This window comes from Rhincodon typus, chromosome 3, assembly GCF_021869965.1.
Source record: "Rhincodon typus isolate 14 chromosome 3, sRhiTyp1.1, whole genome shotgun sequence".
NCBI lineage: Eukaryota > Metazoa > Chordata > Chondrichthyes > Orectolobiformes > Rhincodontidae > Rhincodon > Rhincodon typus.
In genome coordinates, this window is record NC_063334.1 from 80,378,149 (window position 1) to 80,397,686 (window position 19,538).

Here is a 19,538-nt window from a genome sequence, read left to right on the forward strand (position 1 = left end):
TCCCTTCCCCATCTCATCCTCAGATGATAATCTGTGGCTGCTTCCCTTCCAGTTGTCCTTTGTCCACAGCAAGCCTCTGTCTCCTGCTCCCTTCCTCTCTCTTTCTCTTCCTTCCGCCTCGTCGCAATCGATCCCTTCCTCCTGATTGCCCCTTCATGAAGTCATGCTGACTTTCCTTGATTTTATTCATTTCTAAATGCTCTATTGTACCTTTTTTAAATAGTATTTTCCTGATCACTGATATTAAGCTACCTAGTCTATAATCTCCTGTTTCTGTCTTCCTTTTTGAGCAAAGCTGCCAGGTCCTGTCTGTTGGGTTTTTACTGACTTTACAGATTTTTGAACGATTACTTCCAGTATATGATTTAATTTGTATTGGGGTGAATGTACTATTGCTAAGTTTATGGCTGCCACAAAAATAGTTGGGAAGAAAAGTAGTGAGGATGATATTAAGAGTCCACAGAGGGATACGTAAAGGTTAAGTGAGTGGATAAAAACTTGGCAGTTGGACTATAATATGGGAAAATGTGAGGTTGTCCACTTTGGCAGGAAGAATAGAAGAGCTGAACATTATTTAAATAGGGAAAGACTGCAGAAAGCTGAGGCACAGAAGGATTTGGGGGTCCTTGTGCATGAATCATAAATTGCTAGCATTGAAGTTCAGCAAGTAATGGGGAATGTCAGTGGAATGGTTGCCTTTATTTCAAAGGAAATGAAGTATAAAATAGGGAAGTCTTGCTAAAACTATACAAGTCACTAGTCAACCACACTTAGAAAACTGTGAAACATTTTTGATCCCCTTATCTAAAGAAAGTTACTTTGGTGTTGGAGGCAGTCTAGAGAAGGTTCACCAAGTTGGTTGTCAGAATGCAGTGATTTTCTTGTGAAGAAAGGTCATACTCATTGGAGTTTACAAAAATGAGAGGAGGCCTTATATAAACATACGAGATTGAGACAGCTTGAGTGCGGAGATGTGGAGAGTTTGTTTCCCCTTGTGGGGAAATTCTAGTACCAGAGAGCATAATTTCAGTTGCCCATTTAAGACCGAGATGAGGAATTGTTTTCTCCGAGGGTCGTTCCAGTTGAATTCTTTACTGCAAAGAGCTGTAGAGGCTGGGTCACTAAATATGTTTATTCATGGCTGAGATAGATAGGTTTTTGAACAGAATGGGAAGAGCTATGAAGGAAAGGCAAGAAAGTAGAGTTGAGGATTACTAGATCAGCTGTGATCTTATTTGATGATGGAGTAAGTTTGATGGGCACAATGGCCTACTTCTGCTCCTACATCTTAAGGTTTTAGTGCATTAATTATAAAAAAAACTTACCATTTTTCCTGATCTGCTTTTACTCACTGCACTTTTACTGTTGAAATCTTGCATTTCCAGTCACCCAAATTGCTAGATTACTCTGTGGACTTAACTTTTTAGATTTATAAATTTCCCTTCATCTGAACTCTCTGCCCACACTACCCCTCCCAACTATATTTTAGTTTAAAGTTCTATAGAAATTTGATTAACCAGGCCACATGCCCCAACCCAGTTTATATGGATACCCCATGCCCCATGAAACAGTGACCTCTTCCCCCAGAAGTTATGCCAGTGCACCATAAATCAAAAGCCATGCCTACAAGGTTGCTCTTTCAGCCAGGTATTGAACACCAATAATCTTTTTGACGTTATGGTGATTTGCACATAGTTCAGGTAGTAATCCAGAAATCACAACCTTTGAATTTTGTAATTTGGAATCAAGATCCCCAGATTCTCTCAGCAGAACGTTATTACTTGCTCTGCTATCTGTGTTGAGATTTCAACAGAAGCATTCTGGTAGGGGCAGAGATGGACAGCATTAATGTCAAAAATGGGAAAAAGGATGAAAAAAACTCAAACTCTGGGAGAAACAGGAAACCAAAATTCTGCAACATCTGGTTTAGTCTGAGAGTGGCAAGGGAGGGGTTGGGAATCCGTAAGAAGGGAACTGAGTTCTTGGTGGGGAATGGAAAGAAAAATTCCATCTTTATAATGTTAAGCTGGCAAAAGTGGTGGGCTGTGCATGATGGCTGAGGTAGGTAGTCTAGTAGCATAGTTGTGGTCATAAGTTCAGATTTGGTCGTGTGATGTCATGAGTGTAAATGTGCCTGTCACTGCTCTTAGTTTGGGTGATGTGTAGGGAAGGAAAGCAATGATGGAGCATTGCAGAGAAATTAAGGAGAACAGGAAGGAATAATGTATCCTAATAATAAGAATGAAAGCAGTAAGCCAGGGGTGAATGAGGCAATGGACTTCAGTCTAGCCTAACAAAGCATAAGGAAAAACCAAGAAGGTAGTGGAGATTAGCCGGATGCCATTGATAAACAGCACTCCCCTCATGTTAAAAAAAACATATATGACTTAACATACAAATAAAATAAGTTTAATCGGAGTCTAAGGATTCTGACAAATGATCATTGACTTGAAATAATAACATTTTACATTACCCCTCAGGTATGTTTGCAAGAGTGAGGGGTGCCTGTCAAGTGCTTTGGGGTCTTTCCCGGTACCTACACACATAGCTCTGCTGCAATTTTATGAGTGGTGGATGACCCACATGCCTTTTAACCAATTAACAGCTGTTTAAGTACCATTTCATGGCTTCACTACCATTACAACTGTGGTGGCCCTGCTGAGGCTTGCTGCAGGTAAGAAACCCATTGAGTAATGTTGCTTAGGCTTTGGGCAGGAAAGGCTGAGGTGGAAGGAGGAGGGGTTTGCAGGGGTGGCTCCTTTTGCAGGTTCTGTGTTTTGATTGGAGTCCTCATAAGGACACCCTATATTTTCCTTCCTCATGTGCTGTCCAAACTTACATCTGATTCCGTCTCGCTGGGTCCTGCCAACCTGACCACAATACACCTCAACCATTATATCCCCACCAAAGACTCATGCCTCCAAGAACAGACCCCTGCACTTTATTTGCAGGACAGAACAATTTATCCTTGAAATATCACCCCCCCCCCCCCTCCACCCCTTCAGCTGATATCCAAGCTCACCTTACCCAATGGGGCAACTCCAATGGGCCTCTGTTAGTACTACTGCTTTCTCTTCTAGAGAAAGAATAGGCCAGCCTACCGATTCCGAGGAGTGGCAGATGGATATATTTAGATAAAATGTGAGGTGTTGCATTTTGGAAAGGCAAATCAGGGCAGGACTTATACACTTAATGGTAGGATCCTGGTGAGGTTGGCGAACAAAGAGACCTAGGGGTGCAGGTGCGTAGTTCGTTGAAAGTGGAGTCGCAGGTAGACAGGGTGGAAGTGAAGGCATTTGGCACGCTTGCCTTCATTGGTCAGAACATTGAGTGTAGGAGTTGGGACACCATATTGTGGCAAACAGGACATTGGTGAGGCCACTTTTAAACTACTACATACAATTCTGGTCACCATTCTATAGGACGAAGGTTGTTAAGCTTGAGAGAATGCAAAAAAGAATTACAAGGATGTTGGCAGGTATGGAAGGTTTGACCTATAGGGAGAGGCTGAATAGACTGGGGCTTTTTTCCCTGGAGTGTCAGAGCCTGAGGGGTGACCTTAAAGAGGTTAAAAATCATGTGGGGCATGAATAGACTGAATAGCCAAGGTCTTTTTCCCACGGGAGCGGAGTCCAAAACTAGAGGGCATAAGTTTAAGTCGAGAGGGTAAAGATTTAAAAAAAAAAAAAACCTGAGGGGTATCATTTTCACCCAGAGGGTGATGTGTGTACAGAATGAGCTGTTACAGGAAGTGGTGGAGGCTGGTACATTTACAACATTTAAAAGGCATCTGGATGGTTATATGAATAGAAGGCATTTCGAGGGTTATGGGCCAAATGCTGGCAAATGGAACCGTGTCAGATTGGGATGTCTGGTCAACATGGACAATTTGGATTGAAGGGTCTGTTTCTGTGTTGTATGACTGTATAACTCTATTGACACCCACTTTGCCACCTACCAGGCAGCTGCCATCACCAACCTTAGTGAACTGAATGCAGTTCCAGCAATGGCCACTGCTCCCAGTGGCGATGCCGGAACCAGAAAGTTGCCAGCCATACAAATAGCTTGTTGCCTTTGGTTGTGAGATTTCATTCCCAGATGGAATAGTAGCAGGGGTCCTAAAACTGTCTTTAGTGGCCTGGTGTAGGAAGGTATAATGATCAACTCAAGACTTATACTGAAAAGTCTGCAACTGTTGACGAGACAGAATGGGGCATGGTTGCAGTTTTCCTCAAGTTGATAATCTGCTGACATTTATTTTCTCATTTGGAAAAGATAAACCAAAGGTGACTAATGTTTTGTGTAAATGTACCTCAGCAGAAGTTAATGCCTTCCGAAGGGGAATAAAGGCAAGCCATTTGTTTTATATCTAGTAAAGCAAGAAGATCCATGTTGGATAACTGTCCTGTTTGTGTGTACTCTGTTATATTGTTTCGAAAATCTAGATGAGAGTGTTTTTTTTTATATAAAGTGTGTGCTCTGATCCTTTGGTAGTATTACAAATTGTCCATGTTGGCTGAAGCTAAGCCTGTGTGAAGACATCTGATATGCTGCCTTTGACAAGTGAACTGATCATAAATGTAGGAATACACTGGGAGCTGTTTGACCAAGGCTGAAAGAAGTCTTTGTGTGATTTGTTGGAGAAGAGAAAGATAGCTAATAGTCAAGAACAAGCATCCTTAACTTGCCTGGAAACTGATAGATAGGATTCATGCTCTGTAAGTCACAAAGAATGGAAATGCTGATAACCTTCACCTAACAGATTTTAATTTGTTAGTACCGCTAAACAGCGAATCAAATTAGCATTGTAAATTTACTGAGGTCTGCTAAAGGGAAAAATGCACTTTTTGTAGATTATTAAAGAATTGTGCTGCTGGTTGAAGAGCATCCTTAATTTTGTACCAATCCTGAAGCAGATACAGCTAATTTGTATTACAGATGAGCTTTGTTGCCTAGTGATGTGTGAACCATCATTCTGTCAAAGGAAGTGCTTTTTATCTCTGAGTGAAATGAATGTCTCCTGTGTTCTGTTTCAGATGATTAAAAGCACTGCGGAGCTCGGAAGCATTTTCTGGTAAGTTTCCTTTTTCTCCCATTTGCTCTTTAGAGGGAACAAAGCAACTCATCACTATTTTGTTTCATTGTTGTTTTTCTGTGTGAAGTATGGAGAGACACTAATATATCCACTTTTGTTAACTGAGGCTATAGGATTTTAACTGTGTGTTGTTGCTCTCCCTTCATGTAAATATTATTTTAGCTTTTGAAAATCAATACATTTGTCTGACATTTTATCTTGTAGATACACTCAGAACACTGAGTGCAGGTTCATAACTTTGCCAATTGGAGCTCATGAAACCTAACTTGTTGTATGTGGATGTTCTCTGCAAACAAATTATGTAAAATTATATATGTGTACAGAAGTGATATTTAAGGCACTTGAAAATAATTAAATATTTATGCGATAATTCGTCTCTCATACATGGTTGTTGATTTAAAACAATGTCAATGATATGAAATGATTCCACCTATTTTGTTGGCATGCCTATAAGAAACTGTGCATGGTAGCAACCAATTTAAAATTAATTCTTTAGTTAACTGCCATATTCAACAAGATATTTTGTCTCATTTCTCTCTCATTTGGGTTCAGAAAGGGGCAGAGGTAGAGAAATATGAGCAGTTCTCAGTCCTGTGTCCTCTCCCTTGCAACAACCATGTATTTTCACTTCTGCAACATTAACTGCCTCCACCTCTGCTCCCACCACAGATCATCTGTTGCCAAAACTCCTAGTAATTCTATTGCCAGTTGCAGACTCCACTGCTTTTCTGGTCAGTCTCCCATCTATCATGATTTGTAATTGTCAGTTTACTTAAATATCTGCTGCTTGTATCTTTTACTGGATCAAGACCTCCTTGACCATAATCCCAATCCTAGTTGATCTGCAATGCCTCTAATTTAAGATCATTGCCCATGTGTGTAAATTCCTTTACCGACACACAAGCTTTCAGCCTTCTAGGTTCAATTTTAAGGATTCATGACCTAGGCACTTCTTCCTATGGCTCAGCATACATTTTTGTCTCTGACTGAAGAGCCTTGAATGATTTTCTATGTTAAAGGCACTATATAATTTCATATTGTTATAGCCTCTCCTTCAGATATTTTCCATCTTACATCCCCAATTCAGAGGAGAGGGTGAGCAAAAGCGGGAGGCAGGAAAATGCTGAGCCAAAGAACGAGGTGGAAATAGGTGGTCTGTAATGGAAGGGACACAGGATTGAACACTCTGCTCATGTTCAAAATTGTTAAATTTAAATAAACTAGTTCACCCTGAGATATCGACTGAAGAGGTGATTGGAACTGATAGCAAGATTATGGAGCTTGTGAGGAGGGAAAAAGATAATGGCTTTGTTTCTTTAAATGTTTAATTAAAGAAATGTACAGTTAATTTAAGACTGGATATCAGAGTTGGTGGAGAGGGAATAACAGTATTACTGTAACTTTTCTCTTTGATTTGATATTCTTGCAACTTGTCCTGATAAGTGGTAACATAAATGGAAATGGTGAGTAGCTAAATAGCAGACCAGTCTAGGAATCACCCCTCCTTTTCGATCATGATGAAGGGATGCCTGTTAAAATCGGGAGAGGGGTTGGAGAAAAAGGCACATTGTGCAAACTTTCATAGAAAGTCAACATTTTAGAAATAATTTGTCGAGTAAGTTGTTATCTTGGGCCAGATGTATTGATGCGATTATATTAGCGAGATATAAATGAACTGACAGTATTGGATAGAATTATGTCATTGGTGATGGAGAAATAACATATTCAAAAAAAATTAGGTAAAAACTTTGAGAATTATGAAATTATAGCTTGAGCTATCTCGGCTCTTATGAAGTTGAATAGGACATATATCAAGGAGACTTTGAAAATAATACTGCGTTGGTGCAATTTTCTGAACACATACATTTGGGAAATTACACATAGAGGCAATCCTGGCTAGAGTGAATCGAGCAAAAATTAGTTCTGGGCTCAGATGCACCTCTACATACAAAGGTGGATTATAGGATATCTTTTGAAGAACAAGGTATGTTGCAGATTAGACTAGTTGAGACAAGACCTTCCAAACATGTGACCACTATCATCTACAAGGATTACAGAAAAGGAGGTGCTGGAATTCTTTAAAAAGCATAAAGATAGGTAAACCTCCAGGACCTGATCAAGTGTACCCAAGGACATTGTGAGAAGCTGGGAAAGAAACTGTGGGGCCCTAACAGATATTTGTATCATCTATAGCCACAAGTGAGGTGCCAGAGGAATGGAGGGTGGCTATTGTTGTGCCTTTATTAAAGAAAAGCTGCAAGAGAAGCCTGACACCTGTAGACGAGTGAGTCTGACATCACTGGTGGGTGAGTTGTTGGAGGGAATTCTGAGAGACTGGATTTACACGCATTTGGAGAAGCAAGGACAGTATTGTCCTTGATTTGGGATGGTCAGTATGGCTTTGTACATGGGAAATTGTGTCTTTTAAACATGATTCAGTTTTTTTTTTTGAGGATGTAGTCCAGAAAATAGGTGAGGGCAGAGTAGTAGATGTTATCTAAATGGACTTTAGAAAGGCCTTTGACAAGGTTCCACATGGTATGTGGTTGCTAAAGTTAGATCACATGGGATTGCGGGAGAGCTTGCCAATTGGATACAAAATTGACTTGGTGGAAGAAGACAGAGTGTAGTAGTGGAGGGTTGTTTTTCTGACTGGAGGCCTGTGACCAGTGGTTTTCCACAGGGATTAGTGCTGCGTCCACTGTTGTTTGTATTCTCATTCAAATTGTTTACTTAAATGACAGTACAGGAAGCATGGTTAGTAAGTTTGTGGATGACACCAAAATTGGTGGTATACTTGACAGTGAGGAAGGTTATCTAAGATTACAAAGGGATCTTGATCAATTAGGCCAATGGGCTGAGGAGTGGCAGATGGAGTTTAATTTAGATAAATGCAAGGTGTTGCATTTTGGTATAACAAACACAGTAAAAGGTACTGCCCTGGAGTGTGTTGTAGAACAGAGGGACCTAGGGGTTCAGGTAACCTTGGCAACTTTTAACTTTCATTGAAAGTTGCATCACAGGTAGACAGGGTAGTTAAGAAGGTGTTTAGCACACTTGCCTTCATTGCTCAGACCATTGACTTTTGGAGTTGGGATGTTGTATTGAGGTTGACAGGATGTTGGTGAGACCACTTTTGGAATACAGTTCTGATCGCTCTGCTATAGGAAGATATTATTAAATTGGAGAGGGTACAGAAAAGATTTACTAGGATCAAGGGTTTGAATTATATGGAGAGGCTGGATAAGCTGGGACTTTTTTCACTGGAGCATAGGAGGTTGAGGGGTGACCTTATAGAGGTTTATAAAATCATGAGGGGCATAGATGAGATTGGCGAAGGTCTTTCCCTTCCACTGAAACTTTTTTTTCCCCTAATAACCTGGACCAATTCATATTCTATGCACAGTTGATATATATTGGGATATCAGCACAGTTGACACATGGATCATGTTCAGGTAAAATTGTTCGACAATTGCCTTGTATATGGTAATATCAAGTTTCCTTTTTTATTTAAAACATGAAAAAACCCCTTGGACCTTTAGTTTCAGTTCATAAGAACATAGGTTTTGTTAGGAACTTACAAAGGTCATGAAGTCATCAGAACATCTCCCACACTCTTTCCCCCATCTCCCTTCCCCAGCCATTGTTCTCAGGGCTCTACTTCTAATCTGAACTCTTGCTCTTTATGAGGCGGTTTCGAAGTGCATTTAATTTTGGAAGGAAGAGTTGTGGAGTTTTAATGGAAAAAAAACACATTTCAATGTTTGAGAGCCTCAAATGTTCCAGTCCTTTAACGGCTCCAAGAATTTCCACAGGAATGCCCAATAGCACAGAACTCTTTCATATTACACTGCTGACAGCTGATATTTCACTCATGGTATTAGAACATTCTAGAGAATCTAATATCTAACAGATTTTTAATGTTCATCAGGGAACAAAATACTGAATTATTAAAACCATTCCATTAGTTTTTATATGGTCGCTTCAACCAAAAGGTGATTTGGGAAATTCATTTGTTTGTTTATACCATTGCAATAACCTCCAGCAATACAAAATTTTGAATTTCTGTCTAGTTAAACATATAGTGTGAGTGAAATACCAAGTAGGCACGATTCATAAAGAAAGGCTCCTGCTATAACCCCTGATAACTGACTGCTTAAGTGCCAGAGATTCTTTCCAAATACAACACTATAGCATTTGATGTATGCATAAGGACTGATTCCTAGTGCTGACATGACATTCAGACTTATTTGGAAATGTGACTTTCAACAAAACTGTTAAGTTTATGGATGTCAAATGGAAACTGTTTTGGTGGAGGGGACTCCTGCTTCTATTTCATGTGTATGTAATTTTCAGTGGGCCATGAGGGATGTTGGAAGAAAGGGACTTTTTCACTGCATATGATTACAACAGGTTGGACTTCCTGCTGGCACCCAGGGAAATGGCATCAGAATGAAAGGGGACTGTTTGGAAAAGAAAACGTAGGCCGTTATTAATATTGATCACCTTTCTGATTCAGTAACCTGCTTAGATATTCAGGTAGGACCAATGGAATGAAAGTTATCACTTGAAGATGTAACGATCCTATCAATTTAGAGTGGATAATTCCAGTGTGGTTGTGACGACACTTCATTCTCCAGAATTAAGATTGATAAAATTGTCAAGAAAAATTAACAATCTTGCCCAGTCCAATAGAGATTCTAGCCTAATGATACATTTATTGGAAAGAGTAAATAAAGATGTTCTCCACATCCAGCCTATGATAAGTATGACCTAAAAGTGAGTTGAATATATTTTCAAACACCAATATCCCTTTTCTTGAAAATTATAAAATTTGTGCGCGTACACACACACACACCCATATTAAGATCCTTGTAAGAAAAGACATGCAATTGTAGAATCTTTTGCCATGACTTCCACAATTAAGATTTCAAGGCACTTCACATAAATAAATTGCTTTGAAGTGCAGCAATTGTTTGGTAGACGAATCTAACCACCAATCTGCACATACAATACAATGCAGTACAGCACAGGGACAAGCCCTTCGGCCCACCACGCCTGTGCCGAATCCCATTCCTTACTGAGACCCGCTACTTATTGCCTATGCTCAGTTTCTATCCCTCTGTTCGCCTCCCATTTGTATCTACCAATATAAGTCTTAAACATTGCTAACATGCCTGTTTCCACCACCTCCACTAGCATTGTGTTCCTGGTACCCACCACACTGTGTGAAAAAATTTTCCCTGCCCTTCTCCCCTAAACTTTCCCCCTCTCACTTTGAACCTGTTCCCTTTTTTAGTCAATCTTTCCATCCTTGGAAAAAGCCTCTGACTGTCCACCCCATCTATGCCTCTCATAATTTTAGCCTCTGTCTTTCCAGTGAAAATAATCCAAGTTTATCCAACCTCTCCTCATGTCTAAAACGCTCCAGTCCAGGCAACGTCCTGGTAAACCTTCTCTACACTCTCTCCAAAGCGTCCATGTCCTTCTGGTAGTGTGGCAACCAGAACTGCGCACAGTACTCCAAATGTGGCCTAACTAAAGTTTGTTACAGCTGTAATATAACTTGCCAACTTTTGTATTCGATGCCTGGGCCAATGAAGGCAGACGTGCTGTGAGCCTTCTTTACCATCTTATCCAGCTGTTTTGCCACTTTTAGGGAACTGTGTTCTTGTACACCCAGATTCCTCTCTATGTCAATGTTCCTAAGGGTTCTGCCATTTATTGTAGAATTCGCACCTGAATTTGATCTTCCAAAATGCATTACCTCGCATTTGTCCGGATTAAATTCCATCTGCTATTTCACTACGCACATCTGCAGTCTATCTATATCTCACTGTATCCTTTTGATAATTCTCTTCACTATCTCCAACTTTGCCAATTTTGGTATTACCTGCAAACTTACTAATCAGACCACCTACATATTCCTCCATATGATTTATATATTACAAAGGTCCCAGCACTGATCCCTGCAGAACACCATTAGTTACTGATTTCCATTACAAAAAGCGCCCTCCCACCATTATTCTGTCTTCTATGACCAAGCCAGTTTTGTATCCATCTAACTGGCTCATCCCAGATCTCATGAGACTCTACCTTTTGCACCAGCCTGCCATAAGGTAAACCTTATCAAATGCCTTACTAAAGTCAGTGTAGACAATATCCACTACCCTTCCCTCATCAATCATTCTTGTCACCTCCTCAAAAAAACTCACTCAAGCTGGTGAAACATTACCTTCCCAGCACAAACCCATGCTGCCCATCACGAACCAATCCATTTGCTTCCAAATGTGAATAAATGGTGTCTCTCAGTATCTTTTTGAACACCTTCCCACCATTGTCATGCTTAGATCTTGCAGATAACTTGTTTTTAGTGGTGGTAGCTCAGAAGCAATGTTGTCCAGGACACCAGGACTCCTCTTCAGATATGGTTTCACAATCTTAATATGTGAAATTTTAAATTATTTAAATAAGCAGATGAAGCTTTGATTTAATAACTCACCTGAAGGATATTTTTGAAACTGTACTAATGTATCAACCTAGATTATGTTTTCAAGAATATGACTGAGACCAAAATCCTGTTCCTTCACTTCAGACAAAACCAGGCAGACCTAGGAGCACTAGTGTATGTTACCATGGAAAATAAGTTAGGCTTCTAGTTGACTCTGTCTTCATGCAATGATAAGATTGTGAAAAAAAACTATCAATCAGCCAACTTATATAGTTCCTCACCATAACTGCAGGCACTATGATGAGGTATTAAAAAGCAATGACGAATAGTTTTTAAAGGCGACATTTGTGGTATTGAAATGGTATATTCGTTTTACAAACGAATGACGTTGTGAAATTCTGGTTGCAAATTGAATTTTTTGCAATAATAAAACAAACTGTAGTTGTCCAATTGATGCTGTGTCATTGTGTGAAGACGCTTGCTAGACGTCAGATCTCTTCAACATACATATCTGCGGAGAATTTAACCCCAGGGGTGCTTCCCAGATATGACTATAGCAATGATATTGATCGAAGTTTGGGGCAAATTCGTATCTTTCACCACAACTTGAGGGACTTCGTTAAACAGGAAATTAATTGTTTCTTTTCATCGTAACTTCTTGAAATATACTGCAACTTATTTGTTTTTAGATGACTCTCATACGTGCTACCGTCGACACTACCCAGTCCCCTGTTAATTACGTGTCATTGTGCACCAGTTGGTTATACATTCATATAATAATCCACACGTATTTTAGAAAATAAAGACTATTTCAGAAATGTCACATTTCTATTAAAATGAATGATTTTGAGGGACCGGGGTAACTTTTTCACCGAACCGTGGCTTTAATTATTGAAAAGAATTGATGTTAGTAAAAGCCGCTCTGTGGCAGTCTCCCTGCGCCCTCTATAGCCGCTGTGAACACACACGGTCTGACCACTGCTGCTAATGTCTGGCTTCATCATTTCATCACACGCGTAAAGTATTTAGCAGCCAAACTAACGTCCATATAATAATACTGCAACTTCAACTAACTTACAACCCTACAGCAAAGATTGAAAAGCAACACGAAGGAGGAGGTGGATCTGCTAAGATCTGCGTTCACTCGATTGTGCGATGCTGGTTAATTGTGTGCGAGGCCCGGGAAGGATTTATTGTTCATGTACACAACACTGTAAACATTGTGGTTCAATACAACAGTTGACAGCCGTTCTATAAAGTTAATGAATATTAGAAACCAAATGAGCTTTTTTTTCCTAAGTCCACGGTATTTATTCTGCCGACCTTTGATTTTATTTGACACGTTGCTGAATTCTCACAGCGCAGACCCATACCTGTTGTGTTATGGTGGATTCTGAACAACTTTTAATTAGTTTGTTTATTTAATAAATGCAAAGTGTGAATGTGTTCAAACCAAAATGTATTTAGCCATACCGTTCTATCGGTTCGAGTGTTCAAGCCGCACTTTTGCTTCCCTTCTTCCCTCTCCCTTACCTTTCACCTCCCCCCCCCCCCCTTTTCCCCCTCCCCCTTTTTCCCCCTTCACCCTCCCCCCTTCACCCTCTTCCTCTCCCTCCCCTCCAGCCGCGATGAAGTCATGCGCTTCAGTGCAGCTAAACCTGTTAGCGGAAGCGATTTCCCTACCTGATTGACAACTTCCCCTCACCAATAGGGAGGCAGGAGAGTCGGGTCGGACTGCTGCCTGAGCCAATAGGCGGTGATGTCGGGGAGCAGTGGGGTTTGGTTACACCGTGGAGAGCGGATTGTGAGCGCGTTGTCCCGGAGTAGCGGCATCTCTGTGTGTGTGACAGGGACACGCTCAGCGCTGCAGCTCTGTCTCTTGCTTTGATTAATTTTCCTTCCATGTGTTTGTGGCTCCCAAAGGACGAGGAGAGGTTCCCGCAGCCGCTGCCTCTTCTCGCTGAAGGATTTGAGAAACTGCCTGCGACCTGAATGGATGGGAATGGGGAAAGCAGGATTTTACCAGCACAGGGCTGAACGCCCCTCCACCGCCTTCACTTTGCTGTTGCTTTTCATTTCGACGTGTGCCAACACAGGTAAACCGCCCCCCCCCCGGTTTCAGCACCGTCTTATCGTTGGAAATTGAAATGTTTGTGCAGGAGTCTAGCATCAAGCAGAGCCTGGAGGCTGTATCCACCTTTGGGATGTGTTTGTTTGGCTCAACCCCCGCCATTGAAAACCCTTTTTCTTCCCCCTCTATTTAGACTTAGTATCTTATCACTATCACGAACCCTCTTCTTTGGCAACCTAAAGTAAATAAGCGATTTGGTTTAAAGTCTAATCTGCTCACTCTGATTAGAACAGTTCACGTGGGGAAGTAGTTAATTTCAAAGAATGATTTCTGGAGGCAAGGCGGGGTGGGGGGGGGGGAGCGGGGGAGGTGGTGGAAATAATTCCTTGCATCCATCGTGTTTACTGAAAGTCCACAGACGATCTCCAAATTACAAACTGCATGAAATGGCTGGATCGTTTGCTTCATTTCTCTGGATACTTTTTTCTGTCTATTTGAGTTCTTCAGATATGTCCGTTTTAATCGCCACTAAATCATTCTAACCCTGATTTAAATGTTAAGGATACAGTAGAGAAATCAGTTAGTCTGTTATTATAAATCTGGTGCTAGTCAGCTTTTCCGTGGTGTTTGCATCCACGTTACCTCCGCCAAAATTGCAAATGATGCGAGGATGACAGTGTTCTGCACGTCATTGTAACATTTTAACTACAGTTTACAGTGCAAGTGCCAGCTTAGTCGGTCTAACACACTTGAACCTTCAGAATGCAGTACAGTCCTAAAGAAAGTTTTGAACACTTGCTCTTAATGCAGCTTTACCATAGACGCAATCTTTCAATAACTGTCTTCAGTCGTATTCGAAGCTTAAAATAGATCTGCCTCCGTCCCTGGCAACGTTGTATGCAAATTGATTTATACTTTAGGAATGCAATACTTTTCAATCTGGGGTTGGGGGGGAGTGGGTGCGGGGGAAGTTGGCTAGATTTCTTTGAATGCGTCTTCTACCAAACCTCAGTGCACCGTGCTTCACACTTTGTGCTATGTTTGTTTTTGCAGCTTACTGCCAGCAACAGTATCAGTGCAGGATCCAGAAGTGTACCACTGACTTTGTGGCCCTGACCTCCCATCTGAATGCCGCCCTGAATGCTTTCGCCTCAGAGTTCTGCATCGCCCTCCGAGCTTATGCTCTCTGCACCGAGCGCACAGCCAAGGCGTGCCGGGGTAACCTGGCCTTCCACTCAGCCATGCTTGGCATCAGCGACCTGATGAGCCAGAGGAACTGCTCCCGGGAAGGGCCTACCTTGATTGCAGCCAAGGACCTGGTACCTGTCAGTCACAACATGGGCTTTTGTGATTATGAGAACCGAGCTGGCTTGGTCGGGGGGCATCGGGCAGCAGCAGGCACTGAACCGCAGTCCAGCCGCCGTTACGTCTTCTGTGGCTTGTTTGGCGACCCGCATCTCAGAACTTTTCGGGATCACTTTCAAACTTGCAAAGTGGAAGGAGCCTGGCCTCTGATTGACAACGACTACTTGTCAGTGCAAGTAACCAACGTCCCTGTTGTGCAGGGTTCCAGCGCCACAGCTACTAACAAGGTACAGGATCGTCTACTGGGCTGTCTCGGTTCATTTTAGGAAAAGGAAGGGTAGGGGTTACAAGAAACTCAGTGAGGAATTCCCTTCTATTGAATAGACAAACATTAAAATAAACCAGATGAGACCACGTTAGTATCATCCTGCGTTCATATTATCCTGTTTACTAACAGGATCAGTGGATTCATGTAGGAGAATACCTACTGTTGCTTGTGCTTATTCTCTCATTCCTTTCTTGTAATATCTCAACTCTTTCACTTTCCAGTTTGTATAACATTTCCTATTTGATTACAGTGGGTGATAACTTCATAGGACATTTCTTTGACTGTAATAGAAACTTACATGGTTTTAAATGGAGAATTATCGTTTGTATTGTTTGCCCCTGTCTTGAAGAATAATTAGAACCATAAAATAGCACCATTCCAGAGAAATTACTGAAATAGTGTAAGGAGTGCAGAATTCAGGTCATGACAAAAAAACTTACATCTCATTGTTTAAATATTTGAAAAGGAGCATCAGAACCCCACAGGTGCGTTAAGATTTGTTCCATGTCGGATAACACTTTTTTAAAACAACGCCTGCATCTGTGACAGAAAAGATAGGCCTTTCAAAGTGGATAATATGATGCTAACATGGTCTCACTTGACTTATTTTCATGTCTGTCTATTGTATTCACAAATTCAGGTGTTTCATTCCATTTCAATTGAATGCCTCACCTTTTTCTTCTTTTCGGTGGTAGCTGTATTTTTTATAATTTTCAATGAGTTAATGTTAATTGGAAGATGTTGTACTGATTGATTAGCTAATAAGAATGCTGATCTATTTAATCCCAGTCACCACTATTTTCATATTTTTAGGATTAATTTTGTCAAGATCTGCCAGAGCAGTCCAGATTTGAAAATAAACCATAAATACACAAAAATTAATCAAGCAGTGGTATCCCCAATTTTACAAGAATAATACATATTGAATTTATGGTCAAAGAAAAACAGTTTGAATATCCTCTGCAGTGTTTAAAATGCGTATGATTGTCTGCCTTTGACCCTGTAAAAGTGATCTTAAATGCTCAACAGGCCCTTTCATTGATTCAGAAGCAAGCATGGGCTTAAAGCAGAAATGTCATAAAACTAAATGGCTTCATCATATGGAATTTGTATTCTGAAGGCCTTGTTAGTACTTTAGCATGTCTCACATCTGGATGACTGATACAAATTGAACTTCTCAATTTGTACAAGTTGGCCTTAAAGGAGCTCCCTTGTCCAGTTTTGTGTTGATGGCTATATACACATTCCGCTACTAATTATGTAGAAAAACACCAACTTGAGAGCAAAAAAATAGTAGTTGAAAATCATTTCTTGGATTGGAGATTTTTTGCTAGTTTTTTGGGTAGGTATGCCCATTGAAACTTAATCTGCACAGAAGATCGGTCTCCATGTTCACTGGCATGCGGTGTGGTTCAGGTTCTTGCCGTTGTAAGTGACAGACATGAGCTTAATGTTTTGGGTTTTGTCATTGTAACCTAACTCGGGAGGAACATTGAGATTGGTGGAATTGTGTCTGTAATAGGATGCATGCTGCAAGAGTCTTGACGGTCCATTTAAAAATTTAGACACTTGCTTCTGCATGGATTATACGTTAGTAGGTGTTTTACAGAGACCACTTTCTGGATCACTCTTGGTGATTTGTGTAGTTATTCTCTTTTCATGTCCATTCATATACACAGTGTATATGGTTTCATCTCTTCCAGATAACAATCATATTCAAAACTTACCATGACTGTACAGATCAGAAGGTTTATCAAGCGATGACAGATGATCTGCCTGCAGCATTCATTGATGGTACAACAGTGGGAAATGGCTGGATAAAGACTTTGTGGATAGTGGAGAAAGTAAGTGGTAAACATGTGGAGGTGCATGCAAAATACATTGGAATGACTGTGATAGTGCGCCAAGTGGGGCTGTATTTGACCTTTGCATTGCGGATGCCTGAAGCATTAGCCCTGTCTGAGAATGACAACCAGGGACTGCAGCTTTGTGCCCGTGGCTGCCCCACGAATGAACGCATTGACGAAGGTGGACATCTTCCTCTTCCAGCCAATAGTCCAAACCATCTGCACCATCCCAAGGCCCCAGCAAAGGGAGCTTACACATTAGAGACTGCGACGGCCAAATGCCATGAGAAAATCCAAGTTAAGGATGTTTATTTTCATTCTTGTGTGTTTGATCTTCTGACAACTGGAGATGCAAACTTTACAGCAGCAGCTTACAGTGCCCTCCAAGACCTGGAAACGTTGCATCCAAGGAAAGAAAGGTGGCACATTTTCCCCAGAAGCAGCAGTGTTGCCCAGAACATCAATGTCTTATTTAACATTTTTGTTGGACTGTTTTCTTTTGTTATAATTGTGTTTTTGTAAGGTTTTGTTTATAAAAATATTAAATATATATTGTTATAATATATTCAGAAGTATATATGTATATACAGTATGAGATTGGATGGCAATCCTGAGTAAACAAGATTGTACATATTGTGTAATTTTGTTATGTAAGTTCACAGGAAGTTGGTTGTAGTATTATGTACTTTTGGTGAAAGTTTTTTTTTTGCAAGTTATGTATGAGTTGTGTTAGCCCTGTAGTAGGGTCTGTTGTTACAAAGGGCACTTTATGTTTCTACTAACTGACACTTAAAATGGCGACCAGTAAATGTGTTGAAATTTATTTTGCTGTCTGTCAAATTGAAGTTTTGATATACAGCCTCAGAAGGATTCCCAGATGTGCTTCCTGGGTATAAATAGATAACTTTGTGCAAGTGTAATTGCCTAAATATGTAAATAGTTAACTTATTTATAATAATGTCCTACTAGAAGAACCTAGAGCAGATTCTGTGCTATTTGTGTTCACTCTGCTGTGATAGTGGTGCCACCTTGTGGATTGCACTTGAGTTACTTCAGTGTTCAGGTTACCAGTGATTTGCAAACCTAATTTGTGATTTTTAAAAAGGGTGTTAAATGCCTGTTATATTACATGATGTATGTTAAGAAACCCCTTCCCTCTGTCCCACTAAAAAAGGAAAAGTTAGAACTTGTTCCTAAGGCAGTAAATGCATTTTCTTGGGTTTTTCCACAATTGTCTTTTCAAGGCTTTTGCTGCTCAACAGCAATGGAGATATCTGACTCTGTTAAATATGATCTCTTTTTGGCTTTTAAAGTTTCATTGGTTGACGGGTCCAGTAAAATTGCTCATGTCTTAGCCGATTTACATTTTAATGCTAGGAGTGTAACTGTTTCCTCATCAATCACTTTATATGAGTAGTCACACCTGCAAAGTTAGTCCAACCACTTTTCATTGGACCATCACTACGCTTTGCATCTTTATAACATTCTCTCATAGGGCCACAATGCAGAATAGCAGTAGTAAATTAATATCTTGGCTACTCAGATTTATAAACCTATTCAGAGCAATTCAGTTGGGAATGAGATCTTGCTAAGTGAAAATCAACTGTGTGCAAATTGGTCTCATCAAAATTTTATAAACTCAAAATAAATGTTCTTGCATACATCTATGAATAACTTAAATGTGGCTTTTACTGTAGATGGACTTGAAGAATCAGTTGGTATTAAATGCATCTGATAAATGCTCCATTTTCCATTGATCTCACACAATATCCCCTACAATGGTTTACTATATCTTGGCATTTGGTACACAAAGAGGCCTCCACCCATGATTCCACATGATATGGAAGCCTTGTTCTACTTTGGAAAAGTCCTACAGAATATATCAAGTCTGAATTAACTATATATTTTATTTGGATTTCTTTTCTGTTTAAATTAGGCAGCTACCATTACTATTTCACCAAAGTGGAAAACCTGCAAGTTTGTATATTTTAAATTCCCATTGAAGTCAAACATGCTGTTGAAACATGCATTAAAGTTCTGTTAGAAAGTGTATGTTTAGTGTCTATTTCTTAATTACAATAAAATCTTTGTCATCATCACAGTAAAACCATCAACTGGAGGCCAGGCCGACACTACAACCTTCAGACAAGCTCTGAGCAGTATATTTGTTCAGGAACAATAGCTAAAACTTGTTCAATCATTTTAACAATTGCACTGTAAAGTTTAAGAACATCTTATATAGTTTTAAAAAATAAACAGTTTCATGAAAGAATGCATTAAAATATTGAAAGTGACCAGCTTTTAAGTGGAAGTATCAAATTGTCAAGTCCAGGTTACTAGTGATCAACACAGCATAATATTTACATAGAAGAACTAACTGATTTATTTGGGAAGTTTTCTTACATACATGTTGATTCTCATAAGTAGACAACAACTCAAAC

At 40.2% G+C, this 19,538-nt stretch overlaps 1 protein-coding gene across 3 annotated transcripts in view; it reads left to right on the forward strand.

The window, feature by feature from the left end:
- The window catches only part of rgmb (repulsive guidance molecule BMP co-receptor b), a 153,741-nt gene extending 134,579 nt beyond the window's left edge, over positions 1 to 19,162 (forward strand). For 2 of the 3 annotated variants that reach the window (XM_048594910.1, XM_020526689.2), the window contains exons 3-6: positions 5,037 to 5,074; positions 13,470 to 13,642; positions 14,671 to 15,209; positions 16,954 to 19,162. In XM_048594910.1, coding sequence (XP_048450867.1) covers positions 5,037 to 5,074; positions 13,470 to 13,642; positions 14,671 to 15,209; positions 16,954 to 17,619 — 1,416 coding nt within the window. In that variant the 3' untranslated portion in view covers positions 17,620 to 19,162. Of the gene's footprint in view, positions 1 to 5,036; positions 5,075 to 9,508; positions 9,635 to 13,469; positions 13,643 to 14,670; positions 15,210 to 16,953 lie in introns of all 3 variants that reach the window. The other variant, XM_048594911.1, reaches the window with a different exon arrangement.
- The last annotated feature ends 376 nt before the right edge of the window (positions 19,163 to 19,538 follow it).